The sequence below is a fragment of the Macrotis lagotis genome, chromosome 7 (assembly GCF_037893015.1).
Source record: "Macrotis lagotis isolate mMagLag1 chromosome 7, bilby.v1.9.chrom.fasta, whole genome shotgun sequence".
In the NCBI taxonomy this organism is placed as follows: domain Eukaryota; kingdom Metazoa; phylum Chordata; class Mammalia; order Peramelemorphia; family Peramelidae; genus Macrotis; species Macrotis lagotis.
The window spans coordinates 200,300,149-200,312,641 of NC_133664.1; the positions used below are offsets into that span (position 1 = coordinate 200,300,149).

The following is a 12,493-nucleotide window of genomic DNA, read 5'->3' on the forward strand; positions in this document are numbered from 1 at the left end:
AATTCTCTGGTCAATTTTTCATAATTTTCCTGCATGACTCTCATTTATTTTTTCCATTTTTCTTCTTCCCCTCTTCTTTGGGTTTTTAAGTTCTTTTTTAAGCTCTTCAATGAGCTTTTGTATTTGAGTACAATTTATAGACTGTTCTGATACTTCTCCTGTGAGTGATTTTTCACTGATTTCTTCTTCAAACATGGCATTGTTATCATTTTTGTCTGTAAAGTAGTTTTCTATAGTGAGTACTCTTAGCTTTTTTACTCATCTTTGTTGTTTTAGCTCTGCTTCTGGGGTATGGGGAGTATATAGATCCAAGCTCTTTTTTTTACTGGGACTGGGGTCTGATCCTTGGCTTGTTGTTCACCAAGATGTTGCCTATGCAGTCCAAGTCTTGCATTTGGCTTGTCTCCTCCTTTATGTCCAGGTTCTGACTTAGCAGTGATTTGTTCCCAACCCAGTCCTGTCTTTTGCCCCAGTGTTCCCAGGGTTCAGACTTTGTTTGAAGTTGGGATCCTCCCTACTAGCTTGCTATATAGCTGCCAGGACCTCTGCCGTTGTCAGGCTGTCAGAACCTGGATTGCTCTGTCACTAAAAGCCTCCCACTGGTTTTCCCACTCTCCCACCTCCTGGGCTTTACTTCCCCTTTTCCCACAAAGAGGAACCTTCACTGAAGGTCCTCTAAGATGTCTATAGTTGAAAACTTCTTTGAATCTTCTCTTTTTCTTCATAGGATCTGTATCTTGAATGTTAATTCAGAGGCTTCATTTATCTTTGGTAGGGAAAAGTTCTGGGAGTATGCTAGCTTCGTGCCACCATCTTGGCTCCCAGTTCTGCCTATCTTCTACTTGGACACAATAATAAATAAAATATTTCAACTCAAGAAGCCTGGATGGAAGCTGGATGGGGAGCAACATAAGAACAGCCCAAGAAGAGAAAGGATATTGGGATTCAGCAGAGCTGGAAGAATGAGTTGTATTAGCTACATGTGTTCCTTACATATAAGTCTCTCTAGTAGTTTACCCAGTAGGACCTAGAGTTAGAAAGACTTGTCTTCAATTGATGAGTTCAAATCCAACCTCAGCCACTTCCTAGCTGTGTCACCCTGTACAACTCACTTGACCCTGTTTGCCTCAGTTTCCTCAACTGTAAAGTGAGTTAGAAAAGTAAATGGCAGGATCTTTGCCAAGAAAACCTGACATGGGGTCAAAAAGAGTTGGACACAGCTGATACAAGTGAACTCAAACACCCCTGTCTATCCTCCAAGGGATGAATATTTTCAGAGAACAACAACAACAAAGTAGTTTACTCTGTTCCTTGCTTCTCACTGATAATATAAGTACTTGTGGAAGAGTGTACCCCAGGTTTATTGGGGGGCGGGGTTCCTTGTTACTATTCTTCTCATTAAGTCAGTTCTTTAAATTCCTTTGCTAGGGGTAGTGGGGAGAAGTGAAACATGAAAAAAAAAAAAACATTTTGCCAAGCATGCAGACTAGGGAATCCTCAGTTAAGTTGTGCCTCCTCAGCACAGTTTATCTGATTAGGATGAATTGAACTCTCCAGAGCCTCTACCCCTGCCCTGACCCAGAGCCTATTTTCATCACTAACCTCCATGTCACTGTGGAGCTGGACAGACAGCCCCTTGTGTTTAACTTCAATGGACTTCATGCATGTAGGCTTCATCCCAGGGTTACAGACCCCATTGTGCAGGCTGATCTCCAGATCTTGCTCTTTGTTATCAAACAGGACATAGGAACAGCTGCCAGTCAGCTTGAAGTCCTGGCCATCAAAGGTAACAATGTGCCGGGTCGAACTTCCCATGCATAGGCCTAGCCAGAATGAGAAGGAAGAATAGTGATGAGATTAGCAGATATCGGGGTACCTCACCCCTTCCTGATAGGAGAAGAAGAGTAAATCTGGACTTGGAGTCAAAGGATTTCTGTTTGGGCTCTGGTTCTGCTAATTACTGCCTATGTAATCTTGAGCAAATTACTTAAATCTCAGAATTTCAATTTCTTCACCTATAAATAGTAGATTGGACTGTTGGTATGCAGTCATTTTTCAGTCATGTTCAACTCTAGATGGGCCTATTTGGGTGTTTCTTGGCAAAATATAGGAAGTGGTTTGTCATTTCCTTCTTCAGCTCATTTTGCAGATGAGGAAACGGAGGCAAACAAGGTTAAGTGACTTGCCCAGGGTCACATAATTAGTGTCTAAGGTCAGATTTGAACACAGGATAGTCTTCCTAACTCCAGGTATAGCACTGTCTACTATTCTACTCACCTGTCCACAGGTTAGTGAATATCTAAAAATCTCTTCCAATTCTACATTTGATGATGTTAAGTTCTAAGGCCCTGTATGCTATCTATATGGAGTATGCCATCAAATCATTCATATTCCTATAAATGAGACCTAGGTTAAATAAAAGGTCAGTGACCATTTAATCCAACTTCCTCATTGTCCAGATGAGGCCCAGAGAAGATAAAGTCCCACAGCTGATGAATGGCCTCCTAAGCCCAATTAAAGGGCACTGACTGTTTTAGCTGCATCTTATAGGTTTTGATATGTCATTGTGTCTACTACAATTTATTTTTTACCCAGGCATAATTTAATAAAAAATTTAGTTTCCACAATGGGCCTGTAACTTCTAATCACAGTTTTTTGGTTTGGATTTTTTTTCTGTCTGCACCTGTAATTTCATCAGTGTAGAGAACTCACTGGAGTGGAAACTCTCCACTACACTGCAATACAAATTAGCAACTCATTTTATTTTGTATACCTTTGGACTTCACTTAGTTCTTTATATATTGTCAGCACTTAATAAATGTGTTGAATTTAATATAGCATACTAATGTATCTATATGAAGTGTTATCTAGGCTTTGTATCACTTCTATAAATACAACACCTCCTATCACTTGCTGCTACTGATTTGTTTGTTTAGTAAGTCTGCCTAAATTCAAAGCAGGTCAGAGTATGGTTATCTGAGAAATTCATAAAAATGCAGAAATTTTCTTTCTAACCAGTTTATCCCTTCCTCCCTACACCTACATCCCCACCCTGCACCACTCATTTACTCCTGCCTGAGCCTATATTGAAGAAAATATCTCTCTCTTTAGTGAATTTACTCTCTCTTAATACCAAACCATACACTTACAGGCTTACACTCAAATTCTTGTAAATAAACTTTAATATCAATTTCAAATAGCTTTGCAAGTAAGCACTTAAAGGAACTGCCTTCCATTTATAGACTATGATGGTTACAGGGAGGGTTAAGCCTCTTTCTATTCTCTCTTTCCCCTCCCCAACATGATTAAAGGGTAAATAGGAAATAAGGTTACTGGATAGGAAAAGGCATCTGGAATTTTTTCTGGGCAGAATTCCAAGCAACTTTTCTATGTTTTATGAATGTCACTACTCAATGTAAAGAAGTTTTTCCTTAGTTTTATTTCAAAATTTCAGGAATTTGGGGTGCTAGGCCTTTCTACTCTATTAAGTTTCTATAATAGTGTTCTTAGGGAAGAAATTATCCTAAATTTTTCTGGAGAGTTAATTCTAGATCATGGTCCATGCTTAATAAATTTGCATATGTCATATTCCAAATTATCACCTGTTTTTCTTCAGAAGTCCACCATGATGTTGATTAATGTTCTTTAGTTTGTCATTTCTGTATTCTTCCAGCTTGCCAAATTTTTTCAGTGATACTATAATACTAGAGTTTAGCTATAATGTACCTAGAAGAGTTAAATTGGATCTTTGTTTTCCCCATGTGCAAATCCTGTGAATCCTTTAAGTCAAGAAAGTCCTGGCTATGTCACCATGGGCAACTTCTCAGGCATCTTTCTAAGACTTTTTAAGTCAAAGAATAATTAACCGTAAATATGCACTGGTGTTAGATCTAACTTTGATAATTGTCTACTTGACACTAGGAATTTGTGATACAGATTTTCTCTTTCTCTCTGTCTCACTTTATATATGTGTGTGTGTGTGTATTTATTTGTGTATGTGTATATATATATATATAAGCACACATTTAGATATAATTATATATTTATATATAATTATACTTCCTATGTGTATAAATATGTTAATACACACATATATATGAATTGTCATTTGCTTTTCATAATTCTGAAAGGTTTTTCCCTGAAATAAAATGCTCATGTTGCTTTTTTTTATTTTCCTGGAAATCAGTAACTCTGGGATAGGTATATTTTGACCTATCCACAATCTGCATATTTTCCAACTCCCTTAGCATTTATTTCCTGAGGTTGTTTTTTCCTTTCTTTTACATTGTCTGCAATTTTTTGGTAGTTTTCCTGATCATGCAACATCCCACTACTGCATCCTCAAGCCTAGGATCTTCTGTACTCCTATTAATGAGACACAGCAAAGCTACATTGCCAACAACAATTCTCTATATTGGCTTTAAAATAGTGCTTTTCCCTCTAACCTCTATTGGACATAATCTGGAAAGGGACCATAGAATGTTATGTTGACTCAAATCACAGGATTCAGAACTCCAAGAAAAATACTTGTACTTCATCAAATCCAATTCTTTGATTTTACTAATGAGGAAACTAAAACCTAGAGAGCAGAAGTGACCTACTCATAGTCATAAAATGGCAGAGCTGAGATTCAAATCCAGATCCCCAGATCCAAGACCAGTATTCTTTCTGTATACCATGACATGTCTTTCCAAAGGAAAAGAGGGGGCGAGATTGTTCATTGAGACTTGCCACAAACAAATCATTCAAACCCTAGGATGGATGAATACTAATGATGGAATGATGGTGCTGATGGATAGAAATAAGGAGGAGAAAATTCTTCTGAGATAGAAATGGTTTTTTTTAAACTTATTTTCAAAGTTGTGCTAAAAGAGATACCATTTTAGCTGAACATAAATGGATGAAACACCATAAATCATAGACTCACAGGGGCAGGTCCAGCGACAACCGCAGGTTTCCTCTACCTTCACAGCAGGTTGGCTGTTAGGGCATGTAGGTCTGGGTCCATTTTCACAATTGACCCTGTGACTCTCCATCAGGGTCTGGCCATCTGGTAGACAAGTTACAGTATGGCACTTATCAGCCAATGTCCACCTATCCCCAGGCTGTATGGGAAAAGAGAGCCATATTCAGGCAAGGGTAGCAAGTGAAGGATATTTTCTAAGGTCTATTATTTACCAGTGTTTCCCACAACCCACAAGCAAAGACCAATCTCCTCTTCCTTCTCTAATCCTTAGGCATTATCTTTCCCTAAAAAAGAGACAGCTCTTCAGCATATGATTGACTCATTTTCTCCAAGGCAGCTTTCTGCCACCTAAATACACAAAACCTCTCAACTACAAACAACTCTAGGACTCAGTAGGTTTCTGGAGACTATTCAAAATCACCATAAACTATTCTGGTCATATTCTCTCCTACTGACTGACATTTTTCCAAATGGAAAGAAGAGAGACTATCTCCACAGAAGCTAAGTGCCACTATATCCAGGTTGCATATCTTTGCTGTATTAAGGGCAAAGCAAACCTTTTGTTAAATGTTCAGTGACATGCCTCATTTCATCCCAACATCAACCTGAACTAAGAGAATGCTGGTGTTAGAGCTGTCCATGATAGCTTTGGACTCTGGCTAGCAGGACTACCTAAACATCATTCAGAAAATTGGATCTGTGTACTAAGTATGGGATTAGAAAACCAATGAAGTGATACCTGAGAAAGCAGGAGAGAGATAGGAACCACAGAATCATAGACTCAACATTGGTGGGAAAGAATAAGAAAAAGATTTGGGTTATGGGCTACCTGAAAAAACTTCCCAAATTGAACAATGGCTCCAAATACAAAATCATAATATTTCCCTCAAAGCCAACCAAAAAGCACTTACTCTTTTTTGATTCCCATCTTCATCCAAACAGATTTTGGAGAAACCTGAAACAAAAACAAAGGAAGAGCTCAACCCATCACCAGATAACAACTCTTTATATGAACAAATGTTCTTAAACTTTTTATATCATGGACCCTTTTTGACAATCTAGAGAACCCTTCTAAGAATGATGTTTTAAAACAAAGTATAGAGGATTATAAAGGAAATAAACTATACAGAAAGGTAGTTTATTTTTAAAAAAATAAAACCAATGTCACAAGAACACAGTTAAAAAAATTTGCTTTATCTTATTCAGTTTACTGAGATGACTCCGAACCCAAGTGTACAATTGTGAGTTATAAGGGACTTGAATAGAAACATCCACTGGTGGTCCCTACCCTCATCACTTCCCACCCCCACAATTCTTATTTGGACTAATTAGCTAATTCTTAGGGAATAGCATAAGGCAGCAATTAATAACCATGACCTGTTGCTGTTTATTGTGTTTCATTTAAACCAGGAAAAATTCAGAAGAGATTTTTTTTAAAAGAACTCTCATTGAGTGAACATGAAAAATTGAATGAGATTGAAGTTGATTCTAGAACATTCTAGCTAGACATGAGGTTAAAACAGAATTTTTTAAGTGTAAGACTGTTCTCTAGAAAAATGTCATTTGTTTCCTCCTGCTTCTTTTATTTCCCCTTCTCTGTTCAAGTTGTCTTCTTGCAATAGGCATGGGTTTTCAGAATATATGCCTATTATTGGCTGAGAGAAGTACTACATATGAAGGCCTTTTAATAGGTAGAGTTTAATCTTTGCAGAGATCCCCCTTGGAAAGAAACTGAAAGTGGCTAGTCCTATCAATTCACCTTAGGTAAGAAAAACAGGTCAAATACATGAGCACCTCATGTCTCTAGAAAGGATTCTCAGAATACATAAGTTTTGTGCAGTATATTGGAAGGAACATTGACTTTGAAGTCAAGAGGACATGAGTTCAATCCTGTCTCTAAACTATGTGACCTTGTGAAATTTCCCTGAGCCTTAGCTTTCTCATCTGTGATTTGAGGGGATAGGACTCAATAGTTGCCACAGTACCTTGTAGCTATAATCTTATGATGTCTTTGGATTTCATTTTCCAGTAAGATGATGGAGGGAAACTAATCAATCTCTAAACTATTCAACTCAAACTTCTATAATCTTTATGATGTTGGAAGAAACAAAATGAACTTACCAGAGCATAACTTGTACATAAATGTGCTATCCAAGGTGATCATAGTGGAGAGATCTTCAATCTGTTGGAGTTCCATGATGTTGGAGGAGAAAACTGCCCCTGCCAATTCCCTCACTTGGAATTTATCATATTGGTGGCCAATTGTAATGGGAAATACTGACACTCCTGTAGTGAATGGGAGAGGGAAACATAGAAGGAAGGGAAATAAGAAAGGTCAGAAGACAACCTGCTGTGAAAAGTCAAGTCTCAAAGGGACTGTTTGGGGAGTTCTGTTTGTTTTATTAAATCTGTTCTCTACAGGGACCTTCCTTTTGTTTCTCAAAGATGGAGCAGCAAAATCTTTAGTCTACAATTCCCTATTTGTAGCAATTCCTATGATGTATTAGAAGTTAGTTCTGGTTTAGTTTGCTCTCTCCTTAGTAACATTCTGATCCTTAGAGATGTAAGGCCAACTGAATTTTATATGCACTTTTAAGCACCTCCTTTGTGAAAAGTTGCACAGAAGAGTAGGAAGAACTCCTATCTTCAATACATAAAACTTGGGATCAAGTCCCACTCCTGATAGCTTAACAAGTTACTTAACAAGCAAAATGCTTTGTAAACTTCCAAGTGATACTAAAAAGGGCACATAGTTGGTTCCATACTAGACAGAGTGAATAAAGGACTGGGCTGGGAGTCTGGAAGAAGCCAGATCAAGCCTCTCTCAGATACTTATTAAATGTGTAAATATGGAAAATACACTTCATCTCACAGCCTTCGTTTCCTACTATGTAAAAATGTAGTTAATAATAGACACTTATCTCACAAGGTTATTGTGAAGATCAAAGAAAATATGATACATTAAGCACTTTGCAAATCTAAAGAGTTATATAGGGGCAGCTAGGTGATGCAGTAAATAGAGCACCCTCCCTGGAGTCAGGAGGACCTGAGTTAAATCTGGCCTCAAACACTTCATAATTACTTAGCTGTGTGACCTTGGGTAAGTCACTTAACCCCATTGCCTTGCCAAAAAAGAGTTATATAAATGCCAGCTATTAATCATTGAGTTATTAAGAAACTAGTACATCAATGGACTTCTTATTTCTGGCTTCTTAAGCTTGGTCACTCCTGTATCTTCTCAGAACTAGTTCTATGGTAAGAATTTATATTTTTTCATGTTTTCTTAGGAAATATTAGTCTTAAGTGTGTGTTTTTAATATTTGTCCAATCACTATCTCAAATTTGACTGAGATTACTCTCACAGCGCTTTATGTAGGACTTTCTAGCAAAAAGGTGTACAACAGAGGTATCTGACTGCTTTTCCTCAAAGAAAATATCATATAAAATATTCCAATGAATTAATCAGTATACAATAGTAATCCTGAGCTCTAAAATGAACTGATACTTCAAAACCTAAAATGCTCTCCATACTCACTAAAGAATTCAGGAAAAAACCAAGAAAAGGATTGCCCAAGTTAAAATTTGCAGTTAGATGGATAATACACAGAACTGGTGTGTACATATAGTATGCATATATGTGTGTATGTTTGTATGTATGAATGCATAGATAGAGAAATATGTATTTCAAATGAACACATCAGTTAGAAATGGCATGTGTGGGTATATGTATGCATGCATATGCATGTGTGTGTGTATATCAGTCATGAACAATGGAATGGACCCAGAATTGAATGAGAGGAAAAGAGTAAGCTTAGTTTCTTTGGCAAATGGCAAAGTGCTTTAATGATGCCAAGTTTTTCATTAAAACAAAGATCTAGGGGCAGCTAGGTGGCGCAGTGGATAAAGCACTGGTCCTGGAGTCAGGAGTACCTGGGTTCAAATCTGGTCTCAGACACTTAATAATTACCTAGCTGTGTGGCCTTGGCAAGCCACTTAACCCCATTTGCCTTGCCAAAATTTAAAAAAAAAACACAAAGATCCATCTTTTTACCATCATTACTTTACCAACAATGCTGTATAGACATGAATCATAGAATATCACAGTGCCTAAAGAATTAAAATTGGAGAATCTCCTAAGGAGCAATGGAAATGTGCATGGTGGAGATGAGGAGGCATAGAATTTTAGTAATGAAGAATGACCCAGGAGAAGACAAATGAAAGCCATTGCATATATTTGGAAATATGAACAGAATTTATCATATTTGTGAAAACAAGGGTGACACAAATCTAAATATTTTATTGGTGGCATCCAGTGGATGAGAAGAGATCTATAAAAGTCCCAGCATGCTGGACAGGTTTCTGTGGCAGATTTACAAAAGGACCAAAGATATCTCATAGAAGAAGAAGGTATGTATGGACTGCCATACTGAAGAAAAACCCTACACCAATCAGATCAAAGATCCATCAAAGGGAGTGTCTTAGTCTCACTTTAGGGTATTTTCATGATTCAATACATTAGAACTTGGGGGAAAAAAACACTACCTTTCCTAGTGAGAAGGGAACAAAAGAGGAACACTTACGACTGGCTCTGGCTGTATCAGCTGCTGAATCCACAGAATCCATAGAGACAGATGTTATCAAGATGACTATCACTTTAGAAGCATCTGGCCTTGCACCATGGACTTCTGATGTGGCATATCTGACAGCAAAATTCAGTGCATTTCCTGTGAACAAAAAAAGCAGTTGGTAAGCAGCATTACCAATATCACAACCCTAATGCTTTTGTACCAAGCTTGAGAAATGATGTCTCCTGAACTTGTTTCAATCAATTAATCATTCAGTATTGATTAAGCACCTACAGAAACTGATCCTGTGGATTTTAGAAATTTATGCCAATTATTTATGTGCATTTTAAGTTCATGTCTACTCTACTAATGGAAACATCTAAATGACCCCATCATTTTTCTTCTCTCTAATCTCCACATTTCATTTATTTCCCTTTCATAAATACTCCTTAGCCCCTGAATAACTAATACAAGTTCAGTTAAATTTTAATTCTATTTATAAACTAGTAAGCATCTACTATGTATAAGATATTGTGTCCCCTACCACTTGTGGTATCTGACTTCAATTTATTGAATCTGATATTGTACCTAGGATTTCACAGACTCATAGAATGTCAGAGTAGAAATGGATTTCAGAAATCATTAGTGCAAACTTGAAGCGTGATTCTGTGCCATATATCCCCAAGGGGTTGTTTGGCACTGATATAAAGTACCTCTAAAATCATGAAAATTACTCCCTCCTAAAGCAACCCATTTCACTTGGAAAACTAACTATTAAGAAACTTTTTCTTATTTGGAGCTAAAATCTGCCTCCCTCTGACTTCTATCAATTACTTCTACCTATTGTTCTACCTTCTGGGTCAAACAAATCTAATACCTCTTCCAAGTAACATCCCTTTAAACATGTGAAGGCTTCAAATACAACATAGTGTCTCCCCACTAAGTTTTTTCTTCTCCGGGTCAAAAGTCCCCAGGTTCTTCAAATGAATAACTGCTTTCCCTTTCAATTATTTTAGTTAAGTTTAATGGTTGGATCAGGGAAGTATAAGATCCACAGTCCTACATTAATTTCAGCAATAGAACTTAGGTGTCTCATCCCCTAACTAGAGGCTAGATTGTTTTCTGACCTCTCAGTGAGCAAAGTAAGCAATACTTGCAGTCAGGGCAGTCAAAGCCCCTGGGGCAGAACTGGACTCCTCCATGAACATTAGCAACCTAAGGAGCTGAACCTAAGACCATAGTTAAAATATTAAAGAAACTATCAGGGGGTGACCTAAAGAAAAGTGAAGCAGCATCAATTCAATATCTCTTTCAAGATCCAGCCTGTTTAGGATTCTACAGTGTCCTTTTATCAGCCTAGTTTTATTGCTATTATGTCTAGATCAATTCTCAAATGGTTTCCTTTCAGGCAGATAGATAGATAGATAGATAGATAGATAGATGATAGATAGATATAGATATATAAAGATATAGGGATGCATGTGTATATATATATATATATATACATATATACATTTCTTGTATAGATAGCAAAATAATTGAGTATAATATTCAGGGATCTTCGATGTTCATTTTCTCTCTCTCTCTCTTTCCATATATGGACATACACACACACACACACACACACACACACACACACACATATAGTTATAAAACAATAGGTATATTCTCTACATACATATACATATACTATATATGTACATATATGTACATATACAGACATAGATAGTTTACCAGCATCACCACCTCTCACCACCTTTCAGCTCTGTATCCTATCTGCCTTCTAATCTAAAAGAAAATATTATTTCACTATCCAGCCTCTTTGGCTCTGAGATCACTGTACATACTCTTTGCAAGATTGTCCAAGAAATCTTCATCCCTATACTCCATAGATATATTTAATTTTACAATCAAGTTGCCTTCTTTCAAGATGTTCCAGTGGGGTGGTGAATTTTATTTTTATGAGAATAGAGAGTATTCTTTCCATTTTACAGAGTGGAAAACTGAATCCCATTGAGGTTACATGACTTGCCTCAGTTCAGTCAATAAATCAGGAATTGAACTAAAAAAACAACACTGATTCATCAACTCCCTTGGAATATGTCCAGTTTGAAGGGAAGAAACCAAGAAAACTATTCATTAATATCGTATGTTTAGAACTGAGAAGACTAAAACAAGATTTATTTTCTCAGGAATTCATTTTGAGTTGATGTCTTGTTAATATGGTATTTGGATATTCATAGAGTTAGCCTGAATAATCACAGAACTTATTTAGATTTATAAATTATCTTAAAGCCTATCTGGTACTGCAAGTTAATTTTATAGATAAGGAAATTGGAGCCTAGAGAGGTTGAAGGACTTATCCAAAGTCACACATCAGAGTTGAAATGGAAATCCAGATCTCCTGATCCTTTCATTCTTTCCCCATTACCTATTAGACTGGGGCCCCCTTCAAGCTGCATAGGGTCCACAAGACTCAATAAATATTCCTTATTTTGGGGTGCAGTCCAAGGAATGTCAATAGTGGTGATAGTTCCATACTGGAGCACTGATACTTGACTGGTCCGAGGTCCTAAAAGGAAACATAGAACAGACTGTGTCATCCCTCAGGTGAGAAGAATATATATAGAAATCCTAATGCTAGCATCTCCCCTCCATCCTCCTTCTTCTCATCCCCACTCACCCAACTTAGCCTTCTTGATAAAGGCTTTGACAAAATTCTTCATTTCTTCAAAATGAGAAGCTGGGACATTAGAGGACCCATCCAGGAGGAGTATTATGTCCAAGGGCTGAGTGCAATCTGCAAATAACATGAGAGCAACATGGGGCTTAGTATGGAGAGAATGGTCCTCAACTGCTTGACCACTTATTGCCCATAGAATATGCTTGCCCTGTAGCATATGCTGTCTTCAGACTTCTATTCTTTGACATTGAATCCAAGAGGTTTGAAATTGAGAAAAAA

The 12,493-nt window shown here is 37.3% G+C and overlaps 1 protein-coding gene across 1 annotated transcript in view; it reads right to left on the minus strand.

Annotated features, from left to right (window-relative positions):
• VWF (von Willebrand factor) overlaps nucleotides 1-12,493 on the minus strand; it is a 212,002-nt gene that overhangs the window by 45,253 nt on the left and 154,256 nt on the right. The window contains exons 29-35 of the mRNA XM_074194426.1: nucleotides 12,215-12,331; nucleotides 11,963-12,103; nucleotides 9,547-9,690; nucleotides 7,088-7,252; nucleotides 5,878-5,921; nucleotides 4,928-5,105; nucleotides 1,603-1,823 (exon numbers count right to left, since the gene is read on the minus strand). Of these exons, the coding sequence (XP_074050527.1) occupies nucleotides 1,603-1,823; nucleotides 4,928-5,105; nucleotides 5,878-5,921; nucleotides 7,088-7,252; nucleotides 9,547-9,690; nucleotides 11,963-12,103; nucleotides 12,215-12,331 (1,010 nt within the window). The remainder of the gene's footprint in view (nucleotides 1-1,602; nucleotides 1,824-4,927; nucleotides 5,106-5,877; nucleotides 5,922-7,087; nucleotides 7,253-9,546; nucleotides 9,691-11,962; nucleotides 12,104-12,214; nucleotides 12,332-12,493) is intronic.